We start from the raw sequence: 19,174 nt of genomic DNA, 5'->3' as shown, positions 1-19,174 counted from the left end.
CTATGACATATAGGACTATCAATAATAACATGCCTGACACACTGCTCAGACTATGTAGTCTTATGGAGACTGACTTAGGAGAATTGGAGGATGTAGGTTGGGAGGCAGCATTGATCTTCCCACAAGAAGTGGCTATCAGGTCGAGACTGAGACTAATCCAATTTAAGATCCTTCATAGAATCTATTATGATAGACAATGTTTACATACTATGGGAAAGGCACAGCACCCAAACTGTCTTAGATGTTGCAAGAAAATTGGCACCCTTCTTTCTAATCTGGGGATGCCCTGTGCTTCAGGAGTGTTGGACAATGATTGTGGGGGAAGTAATGGGGGTGGTGTTGGAGCAGATCCCTCTTGATCCCAAATTCATTCTCCTGGGAATCGCTAATGACATTGACTTGCTCTGTGCTCAGCTTCTATTTTTGGCCTTGGGCTAGTGGTGGCCAAGAGGGATATTGCCCGTCTTTGGGGCTCTGAGATATGTCCAACTGTGGGTACGTGGAGAAGAGGGATTGATAGATTTATGATGGCAGCGAAGGTGACATACACTAACAGAGGCTGTGCGCGGAAGTTCGGGAGGTCTGGGCACCTGGACGGCATATTACTCCCTCGGTGTATAGATACCTACCGAATCTTGGTCCACCGGGCCATGCTGCAGAATATATACTGATGAATACTGAGAGACATCTGGATTGTGCTATTTGCAGATGGGGAGAGAGACCAATGACTGTACTGACAAACTATATGTTCATGTTTCTCTGGGCTGTTGGGAGGAAGGGGGGGAATGCTGCTTATTTCTCTCTAGGTTTGGTGCTATGATGATCTTCCATTATGTAAAGCTTACTTGGGTATGCTATGCACCTGTTGAAAACCAAATAAAAAGATTTAACCAAACAAATAATAAAAAAAAAGTGAGGCCAGTCTTTTTTCAGGTGGCAGGTATGTTCCTGGTCCCACACACCCACTTGGGTAAGTGCAGGATAAATCTGAAATACAAGTGTAAATGCAAACACAAAAAGTCCTATCAAGTCTCCTTGCCTCCACGTTCTAAACACATTTGAATTGGCTGACACCAACATCACCCTTTGCTTCAGGCACAATTCTGCTCCTGAAGCCACAGTGCCCCGAATTACCCAAGGTCATTGCCAATTCTGCAGCAGATTGCCACCTTCTAGGAGGCTATGTTGCAACTTTCTAAAATGTGGCATGCCTTCGTACTTTGCGGATCCATGTGCACCACCGGTTCCACCTTCACCTGAGCTGACCTGACCCCATTTAGCCTCAATTCTTTGTATCTCTGGCACCAAACTGGGCTTTGACCCCTTGCCAGTTATTCCATACCTGTGCCAGCTCCAGCGGCTCCAATATGTCATGTCCATGTAATTCTGTGAATTAACCTGGTTAGAGCCTCTGATTGAGAATGATTATTTTCCTGTTCATCTTTCTCATTGGCAGTATTTCAGATAAATGGAGACCCTCTTAAGTTCGGGCTCTGACAATCTCCAAGGACTGAAGTGTGTTCTTCAATATGAAGATGACAATGAGGAGGTAGATAATTTGCTCCCTTCCCATTACACTAATGTTGGCATACACAGTGACCTCAAAAATGCCAGGTCACCTGAAATGCCCTTAGGGTTCTCGACTGAGACATGTGCCTCTCTTGTGTGGGTGATGGTGCAGAATCAGAGAGGTCCTGGATCCGCAGTTGCATATGGCAGAAACTAAAGCCATTTTTTAGACCAAGATCTTGTAGTCTGGGCCTTCAAACCTGTAGCCTTTGCTGTCATTCAGTAATGCCTAACTGAGTCTATCATGGCAGCCTAGTCCAGAATTGACTTGCCTCGCCCATATGTCGCCCCATTGCTCGGTGACCTAGTTCAGTACCTAGTAATCTGATCTTTTTGACACAGTATCTGACTCCTGAGAGCCTTATTGCTCAGTTCTCTACTAGTAATGCCAGTCTGAATGCATTTATGACTTTATAGCAAAACTGAGTCTGGTGGTGCAATGTTCCAGAGGGAAGGCTGACTCCATGGGCACAAAACTATTTTATTTTGCTATATGGTTAGTCTGGCACTTCAGTACTTAAACATTGTCTGCGTCCTTGACGTCCATAATCATTTCTTCTGTGATATGGTAATTGAGATTTTGCCTGTCTCACCAGAGCACATCTGAAGCTTCTTTGCACAGACAGTTCAAGGTGGCCAGGACTGTGTTCCCCAGGACTGTGTTGCCCAGGATGTGGACACCTGTTTAATAACTGATACCATGCTTAGATGCATGGAACTAGGTTTTAAGGGGATGTCCATGCTTGGGTATACATATGCCATTCTATGAGAACAGGCGGTTTGGTAAGAAGGTGGATTCTGTGCTACATCACTTCACGGATGGTAAAGCTGCAGCTTTTTCTCAGAGACTCCTCTTTCCCTCTCTCCAGCACCATCACTAATATCGAAAGTTTCTTGTATACTTGAGAGCCCTAACATACAGCCACAATTTGCTGCCTGCACAGCACCCAACCCATTCCTTTTGAAGCTACAAGAGATGTGGTGGTAGGGGGGCAGGATAGGTACACCAGTCCCCCTCCTTTCTTCCTGCGTCCCCAGATTGCTTTAGGTTCCCATCTGGCCACCGTCTGAGACTGGTAGGAGACAGAATTCACCCTCTGGCATTTATTTACTTTGGACAAGTATTCATTTAGTTTACGCCCTTGCTTTCGTATTGGCTCTTAGGTGTTTCTCCCCACATTTGGCTAGTTTTTACACAAACATCAGTGATTCATATTATCCTATACACGGAGGTTCAGATGTTGCTCGCCAATCAAGGTGTTGCCCAAGTTGGAGACTGGTGTGGGTGTTATTCCCAATACTAGCTGGACCCTAAGAATGATTGGGAACTGAGGCCGATCTTGAATCTCAGAGTGCTCTAGAAGGAGAAGTTCTATAGTTTGGTAATGTTGAACCCTAAGGATTTGATGGTATGCTTGGAATTGCAGGACACATACTTCCAAGTGCAGATCCTGCAGTGCCACAGGCAGTATTTCTTCTTTGCGGTGGAGTCCGAAGCTTTTCAATTCCCTGTCCTACTGTTTGATCTTACCTCTCCCCCGCGAGTGTTCAAAAAACTCATGGCAATGGTCTTGACCCTTATTCGCAAGTTAGAGATGCACACAGGACAGTACCTCAATGACTGGCAGCTGAAGGCGGGTTCACCTCAGTTTGTTTTGGAGCACCTACAGTTTGTTGCCGTCCACCTTGGGGTTTTCAATCAATGAGCCAAAACTGCACTGTCAGTTTTTGTTTAGGATTCCCTACTCCTACATCCTACTCACAGTGGTGTCAATCAGTCTGGGACATTCATGTTATAATCCTGATGTGTCATAATTAGCCTTTTTACTGGTTTTGCTGGTACAAAGTCTTCTTCAGCGATTGGCCTCGTGCATCCCACTTCTACCTCTTACCTGTTGACATGTGCTGACCATTCAATGGAACTTTCCCCTTCAGTGGGCTCAGCACTGAGGTGCTTCTCAGGCAACAATTACATTTGCATTTGCGGACAAGGTGGCTCGGGATCTGTGGTGGTGATACCCAAAAGTCATAGTAGTGACACACACGTCATCCGTGTGCTGGGGAAACATTAGAATGATTATGAAATCCTGGGGCCTCTGACCATCAATGGAACAGTGCTATCACATGAACCACTTGGAGCTGTGACCTATTCCTATTCAATAGGTCCTCAAGGCTTTGTCTGCCTTCCATAAGGAGCAGGTCAGTACTGGCCCTGATGGGTAACATGACTGTCATGTGGCACTGCAACAGGCAGGTTAGAATTGGGTTCTGTGTCCTCTGTCTGGTTGTCCTAAGGCTGAGGAAGTGGCATGAACCTCACTGGATGGTCAGCCACTTCGCAGGTTCCTACACCATCTGGGCAAATGAACTTAGCTTGTCATCTAGATTCTCCCAAGTGATGTCTTCATCTGGATGTGACCCAGTGGGGCATGCCTGTAGTAGATCTTTTTGCCACCTCCTGAGAACGCTGAAGCCCATTTTAGAGTTTGCCCCCACCACATCAAGGTTCCTTAGGGAAAGGTCTCCCTTACACGTTTCTACCACTGATTCAATGGGTGCTGAAGAAGGTCTGGTGAAACCCCTGATTGGGCTCAGAAAGTCTGGTACTTAGAGCTCCGGACCTCAGCATATGCTGTCAACAGTCTTTGAGGGTGGTCCTGCTGTTCTGGCACTAGGACAGAATCCTACATATAAGCCTCTACAATTTACACCTACACTTAAAGCTAAACTCAGTTCCTGATGGGTGAAACCTATGCACTTTTCTCGCTGATCTGACTGCACACACTGTGATTCTACAGACGTAACTCAGTTCCTTCTTTTATATTGTGCAATGCTATGCCATTAACTCAAACCCCAAAAAGCGACAGTGTCTAAGCTTCAGGAGTGTTTTTCTCCTCCATGTAAACCTGTTGACAAATCTTGTTTTTAATGTGAGGTAACAGTCCAGATTTTCTTCACTGTAGTTACATAGTACTTGCGATGTAATGTTTTCCTGCTCACTCCTTGTGATATGACTGCTGGGTTATAAAAGGAAATACGATGAAAGGCTGAAAATGACTTTAAAGACGTCCGAAACGTTGCCAACACAGTAGCAATATAACGGTTGTTACTAACGAAACTAGATCTGAGCACCGTGCGCTTGCCTTCTAAAGTTGTGTTTTTTGTCTTTTTTCAGGATTTTCTCGGGCAGGTGTTCTGCACTCTTGGTGAGATAGTTGGCTCTCTCGGAGGCAGACTCGAAAAACCTCTAGTGTAAGTATGTATATATTTCTTCACAAACAAGTGCAAACAAGGGCTGATTCGGTCATGTTTTTATTAAAACATGTAACCCTCAGGCTTGTGTAGATTGTACATCTTAAAACAACTGAATCATCTTATCCTTTTTATTATTATTAGTTCATTTTCCTATGGGGCTAAAAACACTTAACTTTCGAAAATACTTGTTTATTTTTTTTTATCTGGGGGAATAGAAGTTTACTGAACCTATTATTTCCGGCAGCACATAGCAGTTCTAACAATTTCCTTTTACTACAGGTATTACCGAGAAGCAAACTATCTCCTAATTGCTTTCAGTAGTTTCAATATGTTGCAAACTCTTTTTGTCTGATTTTCTCAACCGATACAAGAAAAGAGTTGTGTTTTTGAGTCTCTGTGTCTAGTGTTTTTTTTTTGGCCAAACAGTTGAGGGCAGCAGTATAGTACAACTGGACGAATTCAAAGGTTCCCCCAGATGAAATGGGGCTGATTGATGAGGATTGTAGAGAATCTGCCATTTATCCATGGTCTCCCTACATTTTTTGACTATTTAAGTGCTCCACTTTTGCTGGTAGTATGACTCCGTATACTTTGATACTACCATTCAGTGTCTGTGCTTTTCCTTAAAAATGTACTCTAAAGCCTTCCACTAAGGCCATTGTGCACTGGTACAGAAATTGCACTAGTGGTGAGGAAATTAAATGTTATATGTTTGCTGCACTGTGTTTACACCATCAACATAACTGATGTGTATGGCTCTGGAGAACACCATGGTGCTGCAGCTGTCCTGCAGTTTAAAGGTACTTCAGTGTCACATGGCAAGTAGTGGAGTTTCCAAATGGGGGCTACTAGAAACTGAAACCATTAATACCCAAAGCTATTGTAGACTTTTTGTCTGTGCTCGTATAAGAGAGAAAGCCAGTTCAGCACTGGCCAGTCAACTCTATAAAGGAGTGTCTAGAAGCAGGGACAAGGCTACTAGAGCTAGAAGATGGCTAGAATTTAGGAAGTAAGTGCTGAAAAAAGTAGTAGGACTTTTGCCAGACATTAGCTAGGATTTAGTGTAGGAAAATCCCCAATTACAGGGCAAGTCTGACACCTCACTACCTCCTCAGAAAATTCCTGGACCTTTGGGGACATCACCTGACAAAAAAAACTCCACCTTAAGGCTGGAAAAAAGAAGACCCAAGGACTCCTGATTTGTAGCAGGTCTTGTATTTCCTCCTACTGGGATACAAAAGACAAAAGGGCCCTTGACTCCTAGAAAACTCAGTTGACTACTGTGAACTGGACACTGTAAGAGCCCTGGCTAGAGGGAGACCTATTGCACAGATGTCTACCCTGAAGACTGAAGGAGTGACCAAGCGTGCTTTTTCCAGAACCAAGAACTGATTTGACTCTTATGGAGTTGATGGTTTGTCTGGCAGCTAAGTCAACAGAAGCCCTCATCTCTGCTTTCCTGGTGGCATACTTAAAGATTCTCATCACCAAAGCAGGGACTGGGGTTTCTTTGGCAGTCCAAAACAGGAAAAAGTTACCTTTGGACAAACATTGACTGATGGATCCATGGTGGTCAGGCTGTCAGTCAGATGTTTCTGCCAGTAGAGACAGCTAGGACTCTGCCATTTGAAACTGGAATGCTCCCCCAAATCTAAAGTGGAAGAGCCATGAGTATAGTGGACTGTGAATTTACCACTTTTTTCCAGAGGCCTTGCATCTGTTAAACTCTAAATGACATTCCTGGTCATTGTTCCATGTCCAGAAGCAGTAGCCGAAGGTACACCTTCAATGGGCAAGATATCAAGGTTCATTCCATTGGAAGTTTTTGCTGTGAAGAAAAAGGCCTCAGTGGGGACTTTCAAATGAAGGTAGCTGGCCTCGTGGAGCGCTGCCTGTCAACAGATTCCAGCCTGCTGATGGATTTCAAGAACAAAAATAGTGATTGAGTCAGAACGTAAAGCATTGGACCAGCATAAAGCACTTCCAAAATTCTACTTTGTCCCACTGGTAGTTTTTGGTACCACAACCGGAGTCTTCAGCCGGAGCATATCAATGATGTATCTGATTTTAAGAGACCCTCTGCATTTTCAGCTTTCCTCCTTTCCTTGTTGGAGGACCTGAAGGTCCAGAAAATCATCTAAGCCAAAAAGTAAGACTTTGACCGGTGTCAACTGCTTAGTTAACCTGGACCTCCACTCCAGGCAGTTGGCCTTAAATTCTGCCTGGGTCTTTTTCAGCCACTAACTGTGACTTTCAGTTGGCACTTTGGGTTTTACTTAGACACAGACATGGCATTCTATCAGACCATGCCAGATGTCCAGTCCTCTGCTTTTAGAGTGCCATTGACTATAATGCACTTGCAATATGAAGTATGGAACATCCACCACAATTTTGATGGAGTGCCCCATCTGCCAAACTGTAAATGTCCATAGTGAACACCCTCATGTTCTTCCTGGACCATGAAAATGGCACATTTTGTGCCGCACTAACCTCAGTTCACTAGGTGCAAACATACCTCCATATCCCTAGACAGCGTAACTCCATGCCCATCTGTGCAAATCTTGCTTTAAAGCCATGATTGTGCTACCAGAACTCTTGTGAATTTATATCCATCAGGTTTAAAATGCACAGTCCAGTTCGGTCCCTGTGCTCAGCCTGTCAAGCACTTGTTTCTGCGGACAAGGCTAGAGCAGTGACATGATGTAATTGGTCTATTTCAGTATCTGCAGCTAGATGCTGATTTTCTTTTCCCCTCAAACTGCAAACTGAAGCAGATATATTTACCTTCATAAAAATGCTCAAAACGTCGCTAAGAATATTCAGAGCTAAAGATTTAGAAAGAGCATTATTTCCAGAGTTTTATTTTTATACAAACACGTATAAGCTAATTTAGCAATGTGGGTATCTAAGATAGCTTTGAGACAAATATTTATTAACAACTTTGGATAGCAAAGGAGAAGAGCCCACCTCTTCCTCTGTGAAAGATTATATGCAATAAGTAAGAGCTTAGGTTTTGGTGGATTGAGCTTGAAAAAGGTTATTGTGTTCCACCACTGGGTGAATCATTGGTCTGTTTCTGTCATGTGATGGTGGAAAGCAAACATCACATTGGCTAGATACACATACAACTGGTCGCAAATACTGGTTGCAATTTGCATCAGTATTTTCGTGACCTGGGTGGTAATTTACGAAGCGACCTATGAAGTAATAGGTTGTTTTGCAGATTACTGATTCATAGTGGGTCACAATTCAACATACCTCATGAATGTTAGTTAAGGAGGTAGGTTGCAGTTTGTGACCCACTATGTTTCATTGCCATCACAGGGTTGGTGGCCTGCTGAGGTCAGCAGACCACAATGGCTGTGGTTGCTTTTAAATAAAGCAATCAATGCAGCCTTTTTCATTAAAGGAAAACGGAATGCTATTAAAACTAAAAAATGAAAAATGTTTAATTTTTATTTTTTGAGTAGGCAGTAGTCCATGGGACAACTGCCCACTTTCCCCCTTTTAAATTTTTTTTTTTAAACATTGTCAATGGGAGAGGGATCTCAAGGGGACCCCATACTCTTTGAGAATGGGTTATCATCAACTTTGAGTTGGTAGTAAAGTACAAATGTTTTGCAATCGCATTTTAGTTGCAAAACATGAATATATACCACTACAATGTGGCATTTAGAAGGGACGCCGTAAGCATGTGCTCCTTCCAAATACTGAATCATTATTAGGTTGCAAACCCCTATTGCGATTTGGTAATGTTATACCTAATCGCAAGTTGGCTTTGATACATTAAAAAAAATGTGCTTGCGGCTGCGAAAAGGCTTCGTACACCTAGCCCAAGATTTGCATACACTAGAGTTTTGATGCAATCTCTGTCTCTATTGCTGTGGGGACAAGCATCTATCGGATAGACCACAGCAAGCATGCCCAGCTTTGTACATGATGTTTGGGTGTGTGGTGACGGCCAAATAGAGCACTATGCAGCACTGTTTTTCAAATACATTAGCTAAAAATCCATGGGATCAGAAGCTGGACATATGACATATGCCACTATTTTAATAACGCAACAAGCAAAGCTGTCTCAGCCCAGAGTTGGTTAGGGTTTACTCAGCCATTATTTTTCACCACGATTTTCCTATAGCTTCTTAAAATGTGAAGCTCAGGTAGGTCAGAAGATGCAATTTCACATGCCCTATTGTTTTTCAAAACACCTTTTTTTTTAACTTCCACGTTTTAGTTCCTGTTATTTGTCTATCATGTCTCTTCAAAGAAGAACGTCAGTTATATGTTTTGACTGTAATAGAAAGGTCAGTGTGGAAAAATGACAAAAATACACACATCACCATCTAAGGCCATTAACAGCGAGGATACCAATTCCTATAGATCATAGATCAGTGGCATCACTCAGGTTAGACAGCAGGGAGTTTACACCAGTCTTGTAGTGAAATAGTAGCTTTTCATTTCTAGTAAATTCATGTTGCTGCCTAAGTATCATTCTGTCATATTTTTTAGCCAGTATTGACATGTACTGCCACACTTGGTTTGATTCTGTGTACATTCCTATCAATCACCATCTCATGCCGTGGGCTTCCCACAATGTTCCATGAAAGTTTTTATGTCAAGTAAAGCTTGTTGCGATAAATAAGACAGAGCCATGATTAGAGACTGGTGCGATGAATGTCCAGGCGGAGAGAGAAAGTGTTCGAGAAAAAAGCGAAAGAGTGTAAGTGTGCGTGTTAGAGAGACGGAGAGCGAAGGGGCAGGAAGAAAGGGCCAGATTAATATAGAGGGAGCAAGACTAACAGAGAGAAAGCGAAGGTGTAGCGTGGGAGAACGTAAAGAGGCAGGTAGGAGACAGGCCAAGAAAGAGAGGTCAGGATAGAGAGTGAATGGGAGAGAAAGATAACATTTAATAACTGGTTCTTTCAATTCATTGGAGTGTAGCTAGCTGGTTTCAGTCTATTGTATTTTCGTATAGGCGATTTATAGAGCGCATGGCTAATCTAGGAGCTCCCCAGCGCTACAAGCAATCAGATCTGCTTCAACTAATTGGCGGAACCATCTTTCCGGTTATCTCCAGGTTTTCTAACTAGCCTATCGTGGTCATTTATATTATTTATTCAACAACTTCAAATAACTCCAGCATCCTACAGTTAATTTGTGATTTGCAGAGTAATTACAATCAGCTTCAGGGTTTGCGAACTACTTTCAGAAGGCTAGAATGTGTTCTGAGGATGGGAACTGAATCCGACCTCTGTACGTTTTTTAAAATTAACAGATGTGGCAATAACACGAACATAATTTAAATAACTCAACAGTGGAGCCACAAACGTGAAAGGTCCTGAGCTTTACACATCATTCATATTTTAAGATTGCAGCAGTCTGGGCTGGTTCCTGTGAATTATTACGTGAAGAGTTAGAAACGTATGACCATTAAAACACGGGTAGCAATAATGGTGCACACGAACACAGTTACCAATGACTCTTCCCCATGAGAAATATTTACTAGTGCATGAATGGTGTGCAGTGTAGCCCCTGCAGCTTTTTTTTACCAGCCGCAGATAAATGGTGAATTTTCTCTGCATTTTACCCACCTGCTAGCTAAATAGTAGAGATTATTTATTTCGCCGGCGTCCTTGCTAACAACTGAGAAACGTTACTGTTTATTTTGCACTGGTTGAATAGAGGAGATTAGGCACTATTTGGCCTACAACCATTCAAATACCAAAGTAACTTTATTATTTATCCAGCTTCTGTCTCAATAGCATAAATGATGTACTGTTTGTCCGGTGGTTGAGTAAATAGCAAATAAACTTTACTATTCTAACAGTCAATGGCTGAATTTTCAAACATTGTGCACTATTTGCTCAGTGATGTGCAATATGACAGGATACGCCACTCTTTAACTGGCAAACATAGCAGACATTATGTGTAGTTGACCGGCAGCCATACAAATAGCAAACAAATGTCATTATTTACATAGCAGCTGTCTACAGAGCAGAAATTATGGACTATTTGGCAGTGGCATTGCAAATAGCAGAAAAAGTAACTATTTCCCCAACTGCTGCCTGAATAGCAAACATTATGTACTATTTGGATGGCAACCTTGCATATAGCAAAGAGTCATCAATATTTACCCAGCCACTGACTGTGTCGCAAAATTGATGTTCTAGTTGATCAGCAGCCATGCAAATAGCAAAAAAGCAGCACTATTTACCCACGTTCTGGCTAAATTGCAGAGAGTGTATACTATTTGGTTGGCGGTCATAAAAATAGCAATGAAACATTATGATTTCCTGGCTGCTAGCTAAATAGCAGACATTACATAATATTTGGATGGCAGCCTTGCAAATAGCAAAGATATTCCAGTATTCACCTGGCAACTCGCTGCATAGAAGTGATGTGCTATTTGCCCAGCAGCTGTGCATATAGTAAAGAAGCTTCACTATTCACCCTGCTACTGGCTACATTGCAGAAACTATATTCTATTTGGTTGCAAGTTTAATTCAATTCAATTTGCATTTTTAGAGTGCGCTACTCATCCGTAGGGTCTCAAGGTGCAGTGGGGTAAGTCCGGGATTCAGCTGAAGAGCCAGGTCTTAAGGTCCTTATTGAATTGAGGTAGCGATGGCGACTGCCTGAGGTGGAGAGGCAAGGTGTTCAGCATTTTGCCGCAAGGTAGGGGAAAGATCTCCCTCCAGCTGGGGACTTCTTTATGTGGTGTACGGTGGCGAGCGACTTCTGAGAGGAGCGGAGAGTTCTGGCAGGGGAGTAAAAGGTGATGCAGTGGTTGAGGTAGCTGGGTCCAAGGTTATGGAGGACCTTGTAAGTGTGTTGGAGGAGCTTGAAGTTGATCATCTTCTCGATGGGTAGCCAATGGAGATCTCTCAGGTGTCCTGTGATGTGTTTTCGGCGGGGTATGTTCAGGATGAGTCTGGCAGAGGCATTCTGGATTTGTTGTAGCTTGCTCAGGTTCTTCTTGGTGGTTCCGGCATAGAGGGCATGTAGTCAAGTCTGCTTGTGATCAGGGCGTGTGTTGTGGTCTTGCAGCAGTCACTGGGGATAAATCTGAAAACCTTCCAGAGGAGTTGGAGGGTGTAGAAACAGGTGGACGCAATGGAATTGACCTGTCTTGTCATGGTGAGTCGAGTATGACGCCAAGGTTGCGTGCGTGGTCTGTAGGAATGAAAGGGGCTGCCAAGTTTGGAGGGCCACCAGGAGTTGTTCCAGGCTGAGGAGTAGGGTCCCAAGATGAGGATCTCGATCTTGCCGGAGTTTAGCTTAAGGCAGCTCTACTACATCCAGGCGGCACCTGCTTTCATCCAATCTTGGAAGTTCTTCTTGGCCATTGTGGGGTTTTCGGTCAGGGCGATGATCAGCTGAGTGCCATCGGCGTAGGAGACAATGTTCAATCCAAAGTTTCTGATGATTGGGGCGAGCGGGGTCATTTAGACCTTGAACAGTGTTGGACTCAACGAGGATCCTTGGGGTACTCCATGGCTGATCTCTGTAGGTTCTGACAGGTGATTAAGTTGCTCCTCTGTGGTCTGGTACAATTTCCTGTGGGGGGAGGAGGGAAGGGAACGGGCAGTGTTGACATGAGCTGTAGGTGTGGTGATGGAGAAATGGATGCAGTGGTGGTCGGTCTAGTGTAGTGGTGTTGTTGAGTTGTCAATGGTGACATTGCTGCTGGCGGAAAAGATGGAGTCAAGTGTGTCCCCGACAATGTGTCTTGGTGAGGTGACAAATTGCTTGAGACAAGTCATGCAGCTAACGATGAAACTTCACTATTACCAGGCTACTGATTAAATAGCAGACCTCATGCTCTATTTGGCTTGTGGCTGTGCAGATAGCAAAGAAACTTCATTATTCAACTAGCTGCTGGTTAAATAGTAGCGAGTATGCGTGATTTGGCCAGTGGTTGTGAAATAGCAGAAAACCTTGCTTTTACATGGCTACTGTTTGAATCATGTATTATTATGCCTATAATGTATTTCAGCAGGCATACACCATCAGGTAGAACTGCGAACAAGAACTGAACACAATTGACACCCATCTCCTTAACAAATTAATGCTAACATTGCCTCAAATGTGACTTGAACCCTAATAAGCCTAAAAGTCCCAATAGACATTGAGGAGAATGTTTGAATGTTTCCAAATTAATTTGGAAGAGTAGTACAGAATACCACTATATTGAGGAGCAAGACACAGCGACTTGGTAGGCTGTAATTCCACAAACGCTCTTGCTCTTTTAAATTGAACTGAAGAGCTGACTATTGATAAAGATGATTAGATCTTTTTCAAATCGAGATCAATCTGCTTACTCTTCTACCAGAGTGTACTCACATCCACCCTATTTAAAGTGGAAAAAAAACAAAAAAGCTGAGGGTCTGAACCGAAAAAAACATAAAACTACCAGGAGGTGGGTATCATTTGTTTTGTTTTTTCCAATAACCAAAAACAAAAAGTTTGGTGCATGGCCACCTGAAAGATGGTGGCTGTGAACAACCTTGCAGTACCTTCAAAGGAATCACCACGATGCCTGAAGTTAGTGAGAGGACCATTGGTCTAATGGTGACCCTCTAAATATAGTGGTCTTCTCTCTGTCAGAGAGGTAGTTGTAATGCCCTCTTCCACCCTGACTAAAAGAGTAAAGATCACCATTCTCCAAATCAGACTCTGTAACACCTGAAAACAATTTATGAAAACAAAAGCCAAAACTGGAACAACTGTTTTCCAGTGAAGACTGCAGAAAAGACGGGGGGAGTAGACCGATTTGAATGGGATGAGGTTTGGAATAACTCTCATGGCTGACCACCTAAACAGAATCTTGAGGACATAAGAACATTTTTTTTCTAGCTGGTACCCATAACAAATGAGAAACTTTGGGCCCTTCGTGATCTTCTTTGAGCTCTACCCTATGTAAGGAAAAGAGAAAGGTGACATATTAGGGAACTTTCAGGCTACATGACAGATGATCACTGCTTGTTCTTTCTTTCAGGGAAGAATTATTAAGGAAATAAAAGGAGGATAGTCTTGAGGGGTTTGGGAAGGACATTAAGGATTTGCCATTGCCTCTTCGTTCTCTGTGGAGAGAGCAGAATTTACTGAGAAAGGTTAAGGAGTTTAGGAACTGAAGTTGTCAATTGCTACAATATGGTCAACTCATGGATAATGGCTTTTTTTTAACTAGCAAAGACATTACACTATTACTAATTGAAACTAATTCAGCTGGAATGTGAAGAAATATTCCCAGTAAAACATAAACAGATCAAAGATGCAGAACAAAAGACAAAGAAATATTCAGTTCATTGACTTTATTACAAATATTGTTGAAAATAGGACACTGCAAACAGATATTTTCTTACCTCCATTCTTGTGTCCTACAGATCAATAATTTTACAGTTCCACTTTTATACTCATTTTCCAGAGAGGGGATGTGAATCCATGATCTAAGGTTCCAGAACTAACCTGGGGTTTTTCTACTTTAAATTTTATTTTCTGGCTGCTTCTCAGCAGGTGACCATGGTGCTGGGAGCAAGTAAGAATATCCAACAAGGGCTCAATGAATTGTGAATTCTGATATAGACCTCCAGGTTCAGATTCCTCACCTTTTGAATATTCTCCAGGTGTTCAATTGGATCTGGTAACTTTTCAGCAGTACCTTTGTGACCCAGAAGGTGATGCCATGCGGCTCTGCACTGATGCCATTCTGTTCCATAAATAATGTGCAGAGCCTATATTGGCACCACTCCCATGTGCTAACGTCAGTTCCTTTCTTTCCCATGCCACTGGACATGGATCCAGAGCTCCCTCATTTATTAGACACTTACCTTGATATTTTTCACAAACGTTTCAGTGTGCAAGGGATGTCATCCTGCAACAACTGCTTGTTGATGAACCTCAAGGCTATAAGACAATACCAGGTGAAACTTTACATTCCCAAACATAACAAGATTCTGCACAGGACTGTTACGAGTCATGCCTCAAGTTGAAGTTTCAATCTTGATCCTGTTCCCTTTCCAGTTCTTGAAGTCAATAGAGAAGCTATAGAGATCGGTCACCATTACACACCAAGTCCTCAGGTAGGCTTAAACACAAGCAATCACAGTAGTGTTCTGGTTCCTTATGTCACTTCCATTTGCCTGAGCAAGCATGGGGGAGCCACCACCCTTGTTGCTCTCACTTCCGAAGTCGGCCAGCTTTGCAACCAATCCTGCAGCCAGTTCTGGCACTACTTGAGCTTCCGAGGCCTTCAGCTATGCTGTGTCAGATCATAGAGTTCTGTGCAGCTGTGTACTGGCTCTTTGCACCCTTGCCAATTCTTTCTGTCAGCCTTCATGCCACAAGGAGCTGAGAAGCCTTCGATCTCTGGATACCGCCGGTGGGTTTTCCCCCTTCCAGCTGGATCCTCCATGCCCATGTTGCCTTTGACTCTTTTGTTCTGACTCATCTTTCAGCACCCAGACCCACTCCACCCCAGGCATGTCGATGCCAATACCGGCTTCGCTGCCTAAGGAGGTCGCCCCGTTTGTGCTCTCTGATGCCAAGTCGAGATCGATCCATCATCGACCAATGTTGCGCTAGTATCTGCACAAGGTGCAGCTTTCCCCATTTAAATTACCACAGTAAGTTACCACAAGGTTGACAACACTCTCTGCATTCCCTTTCTGAGACTAATTGGGATGATGAGTTCCCTCAGCTCTACCAGGGTGTCAGTTGGCTCAAGGACTTACTTTGTGGTCTCAGAAGTCCGCTTCCTACTCCATGGTGATATTTAGGGCAGCTGAGGTACTTGACCTCCAGCTCTCAACCTTGGAGGTTAAAGCTAGTGTCCTGACAGAGGCCCTCCAACCAGGGCAAACATTCTGTGACTTCCTTCATCACAAATTGCAAGACACCATCACCCTGCTGCAGTGACCCACCTACTCTTTCTCAGCACCCCTCACTTGAAAGCCTATTAGTGCAGTCTTCTACCTGCTGCTCTAATCCCAACACACTTCCCACCACTCGCCCGGTGGGAAATCTAAGAAAATGGAAGCATTCAGCAAGCATGTTTTTTTTTCTACCAGTGTGGCCCTGCAATAAGCTGTTTGTTGGAACGCTACTCACTGCCCTTTGGGGCACAATTGAGGACTTGTGGCCACAAATCTCAAAGACCTTAGGACTGTGCTGTCTCAGGCAATTCAAGATGGTCGTGATGCTGCAAGTTTACAATTTGCTGTGGCTTGATTTTCACTGATTCTCTCAGGTGGCCCATAGGCACCAGCGTGGTCATTCCCCACCATGTATGGCTGCAATCGACTGGGTTCTATGGCGATGTCCAGCCCTTCCTAATGGTCAGGCCCTTTGATGGAACTTGCCTGTTCAGGGACAAAGCTGATCCCGCTCTTCAATCAATCAATCAATTGTAAAGCACGCTACTCACACGCAAGGTTCTCAAGGCGCTCGGGGGGCAGGGGTAGAGGAGCTGCTACTGCTCGAACAGTCAGGTCTTGAGGTGTCGCCTGAAGGTCAGCAGAGCCTGGGTCTGCCGCAGGTGGATGGGGAGGGTGTTCCAGGTCTTGGCGGCAAGGTGGGAGAATGATCTGCCGCCGACTCTTGTCCTGTAGATGCGTGGAGCGGTGGTGAGGGCGAAGTTGGCAGAGGTGAGCTGTCGGTTCGGGGTGTAGAAGGTGAGTCATTTGTTGAGATATGCTGGTCTGGCGTGGTGAGGTGCTTTGGGAGCGTGGGTGAGGAGCTTGAAGGTGATCCTCTTGTTGATGGGGAGCCAGTGCAGGTCTCTCAGGTGGGCTGTGATGTTGCTGCGGCAGGGGATGTTGAGGATGAGGTGTGCGGAGGCGTTCTGTATGCTTTGCAGTCTTTTCTGGAGATTGGCCGTGGTACCCGCGCAGAGAGCGTTGCCATAGTCCAGTCTGCTGCTGACGAGGGCCTGGGTGACCGTCCTTCTGGTTTCAGTGGGGATCCACCTGTAGATCTTGTGGAGCATGCAGAGGGTGTTGAAGCAGGAGGATGAGACGGCGTTGACTTGCTGGGTCATGGAGAGCGATGAGTCCAGGATGAACCCCAGGTTGCATGCGTGGTCAGTAGGCGTCGGTGCAGCTCCCAGTGTGGCCGGCCACCAGGAGCCGTCCCAGGCGGAAGGGGTGGAGCCGAGGATGAGGACCTCCGTCTTGTCCGAGTTCAGTTTCAGGGGACTGATCTCCATCCGTTCGTGGAGGTTGGTATTGGCAGTGGCGGGGTCCTTGGTGAGGGAGAGGCATATGAGACGATGTTGTGGTTGTGAGATCGGACGATGTTGGCGAGTGGTGCCATGTAGATGTTGAAGAGGGACGGGCTGAGGGAAGATCCTTGGGGTACGCTGCAGATGGTCTTGGTGGCTTTTGATCGGAAAGGAGGGAGGCGGACTCTCTGGGTTCTGCCGGTGAGGAAGGAGGTGATCCAGTCCAGGGCTTTGTCGCAGATCCCTGCGTCGTGGAGGCGGGTTCATAGGGTGCGGTGGCAGACGGTTTCGAAGGGGGCCGAGAGGTCAAGGAGGATGAGGACCGCAGTTTTGCCTTTGTCCAGCAGGGTCCTGATGTCGTCGGTGGCGGGGATGAGGCGGTCTCGGTGCTGTGGTTGCTGCGCAAACTGGATTGGGACAGGTCCAGAGTGTTGTTTTTTCTCATGGAAGTGGGTCAGTTGTCTATTGCCTATTGACTATCTTCTCGATGACCTTCACCGGGAACGGGAGCAGGGAGAGGAGCCAGTAGTTTTTGAGGTCCTTTGGGTCCGCCTTGGGTTTCTTGAGTAAGGTGCTGATCTCGGCCTGCTTCCAGCTTTCCAGGAAGGTGGCGGTCTCGAAGGAGCTGTTGACGATCATCCGGAGTTGGGGGGTGATGATGGAGCTCGCTTTGTTGAAGACGTGATGAGGGCAGGGGTCGGATGGTGAACCGGAGTGATTGGTGTTCATGGCTCTTGAGAATTTTTAAGGAGAGCAGGACTACCGCTCACTGTCTGGGTCTTTCTGTCCCACCTCACCAACCGCAACAGTTTCGCATTCCTTTCACAGCTTTGGCAGAGGCATCCATTACCACCTACCATTCCAGCCCCCAAAGAGAACCCATCAGGTTAGAGGTAGAGGCCACGGTGCCCATGGCCTCATTGGCCAAGGTGAGCATGCCAGACCTCTTCAATATTTCCTTGCAGGGATACAGCTACCTGATGGGAGGCATAATCCACCAATTCTTACCGTGCTGTCAAGCAATCACATCAGACTGGTGGATCCTACAGTTTTTCGTAGGGGCTACGTTTTACCCTTTTACTCTTCTGACACACTTTCCACCATCCCTTCGCAATTGATTGAGAACCAGCTTACCATTTTGCATTAGGAAGTGCATGCCCTTTTGGCCAAAAGGGGGGTTAAAAGGGTGCTGATGTCTAAAGTAGTACATGGTTGTTATTCCCACTACTTTCTGAGACCAAGTAAGATGGAGGTCTTCATCCTATTGTAGACCAGAATCCTCTTAACTCCTTCCTCTGGAAGGAGAAATTAAAAATAACCACACTGGTCTAGGTCTTGTCTACCCTTGACACTAGAGACTGGAAGGTGGTATTGGAACTGCAGGATGCCTATTTCCGTAGCCCAATCCTGCCGGTCCATTGGCACTACATACACATCATGATGGGACAGGAGCATTTTCAGTTCACCGTGCTCCTCTTTGGTTTTACCAGCATCTCTTTATGTTTATGAAAGTGGTGGCAGCACACCTTCAGAGGTGGTATTCTTCCCCTAACTCAGTGACTGGCTTTTGAAGGAGGGCTCATTCCAGGCAGTCATCACCTACCTCCAGACTCTAGTGAACCTCCTGTCATCTTTAAGGTTCACCAAAGTGACACCTGACTCCATCTCCGATGCTTCCTTTTATCTGAGCCATTTTGCACATGGTTCAGTTTTGGTCTTTTCCCATATGAAAGATTCCAGGACATCCAGGCTATGACCCCGATATTTCAGCTGCAATCTTGTATTTGAATGAGGTTGACTCTAAGGCTGCAGGGACTGATGGCCTTCTGCATCCTCCTGGTCGAACACACCAGATGGCATATGTAGGGTCTGCAATGGGGTCTGAAGTCCCAGTGTGCCCAACATGAAGGGGACCTCACCACCCATGGTCAGATTTCCAAGGAGACTGCAAAAGACCTGCAACCGTGGTAGCTGAATGACGATTGGGTCAGTGGCAGGCCACTCTCCATTCTACAGCCAGAGCTTCCAGTGATGACTGATGCATCGCTTCTGGTTTGGGGCAGCCTTATTGGAAAGGTCGAGTTCTGGCTTCACATGACCCTTATGGAGCTGAAGGCTATCTGCTTGAAG

The 19,174-nt window shown here is 45.0% G+C and overlaps 1 protein-coding gene across 1 annotated transcript in view; it reads left to right on the top strand.

The window, feature by feature from the left end:
- Positions 1-19,174, top strand: part of CPNE8 (copine 8) — a 934,223-nt gene that overhangs the window by 378,108 nt on the left and 536,941 nt on the right. Inside the window, exon 6 of the mRNA XM_069229743.1 lies at positions 4,745-4,821. Within this exon, the coding sequence (XP_069085844.1) occupies positions 4,745-4,821 (77 nt within the window). The remainder of the gene's footprint in view (positions 1-4,744; positions 4,822-19,174) is intronic.

The sequence above is a fragment of the Pleurodeles waltl genome, chromosome 4_1, assembly GCF_031143425.1.
Source record: "Pleurodeles waltl isolate 20211129_DDA chromosome 4_1, aPleWal1.hap1.20221129, whole genome shotgun sequence".
Classification (NCBI taxonomy): Eukaryota; Metazoa; Chordata; class Amphibia; order Caudata; family Salamandridae; genus Pleurodeles; species Pleurodeles waltl.
This window is presented reverse-complemented; position numbering and strand designations above follow the sequence as displayed.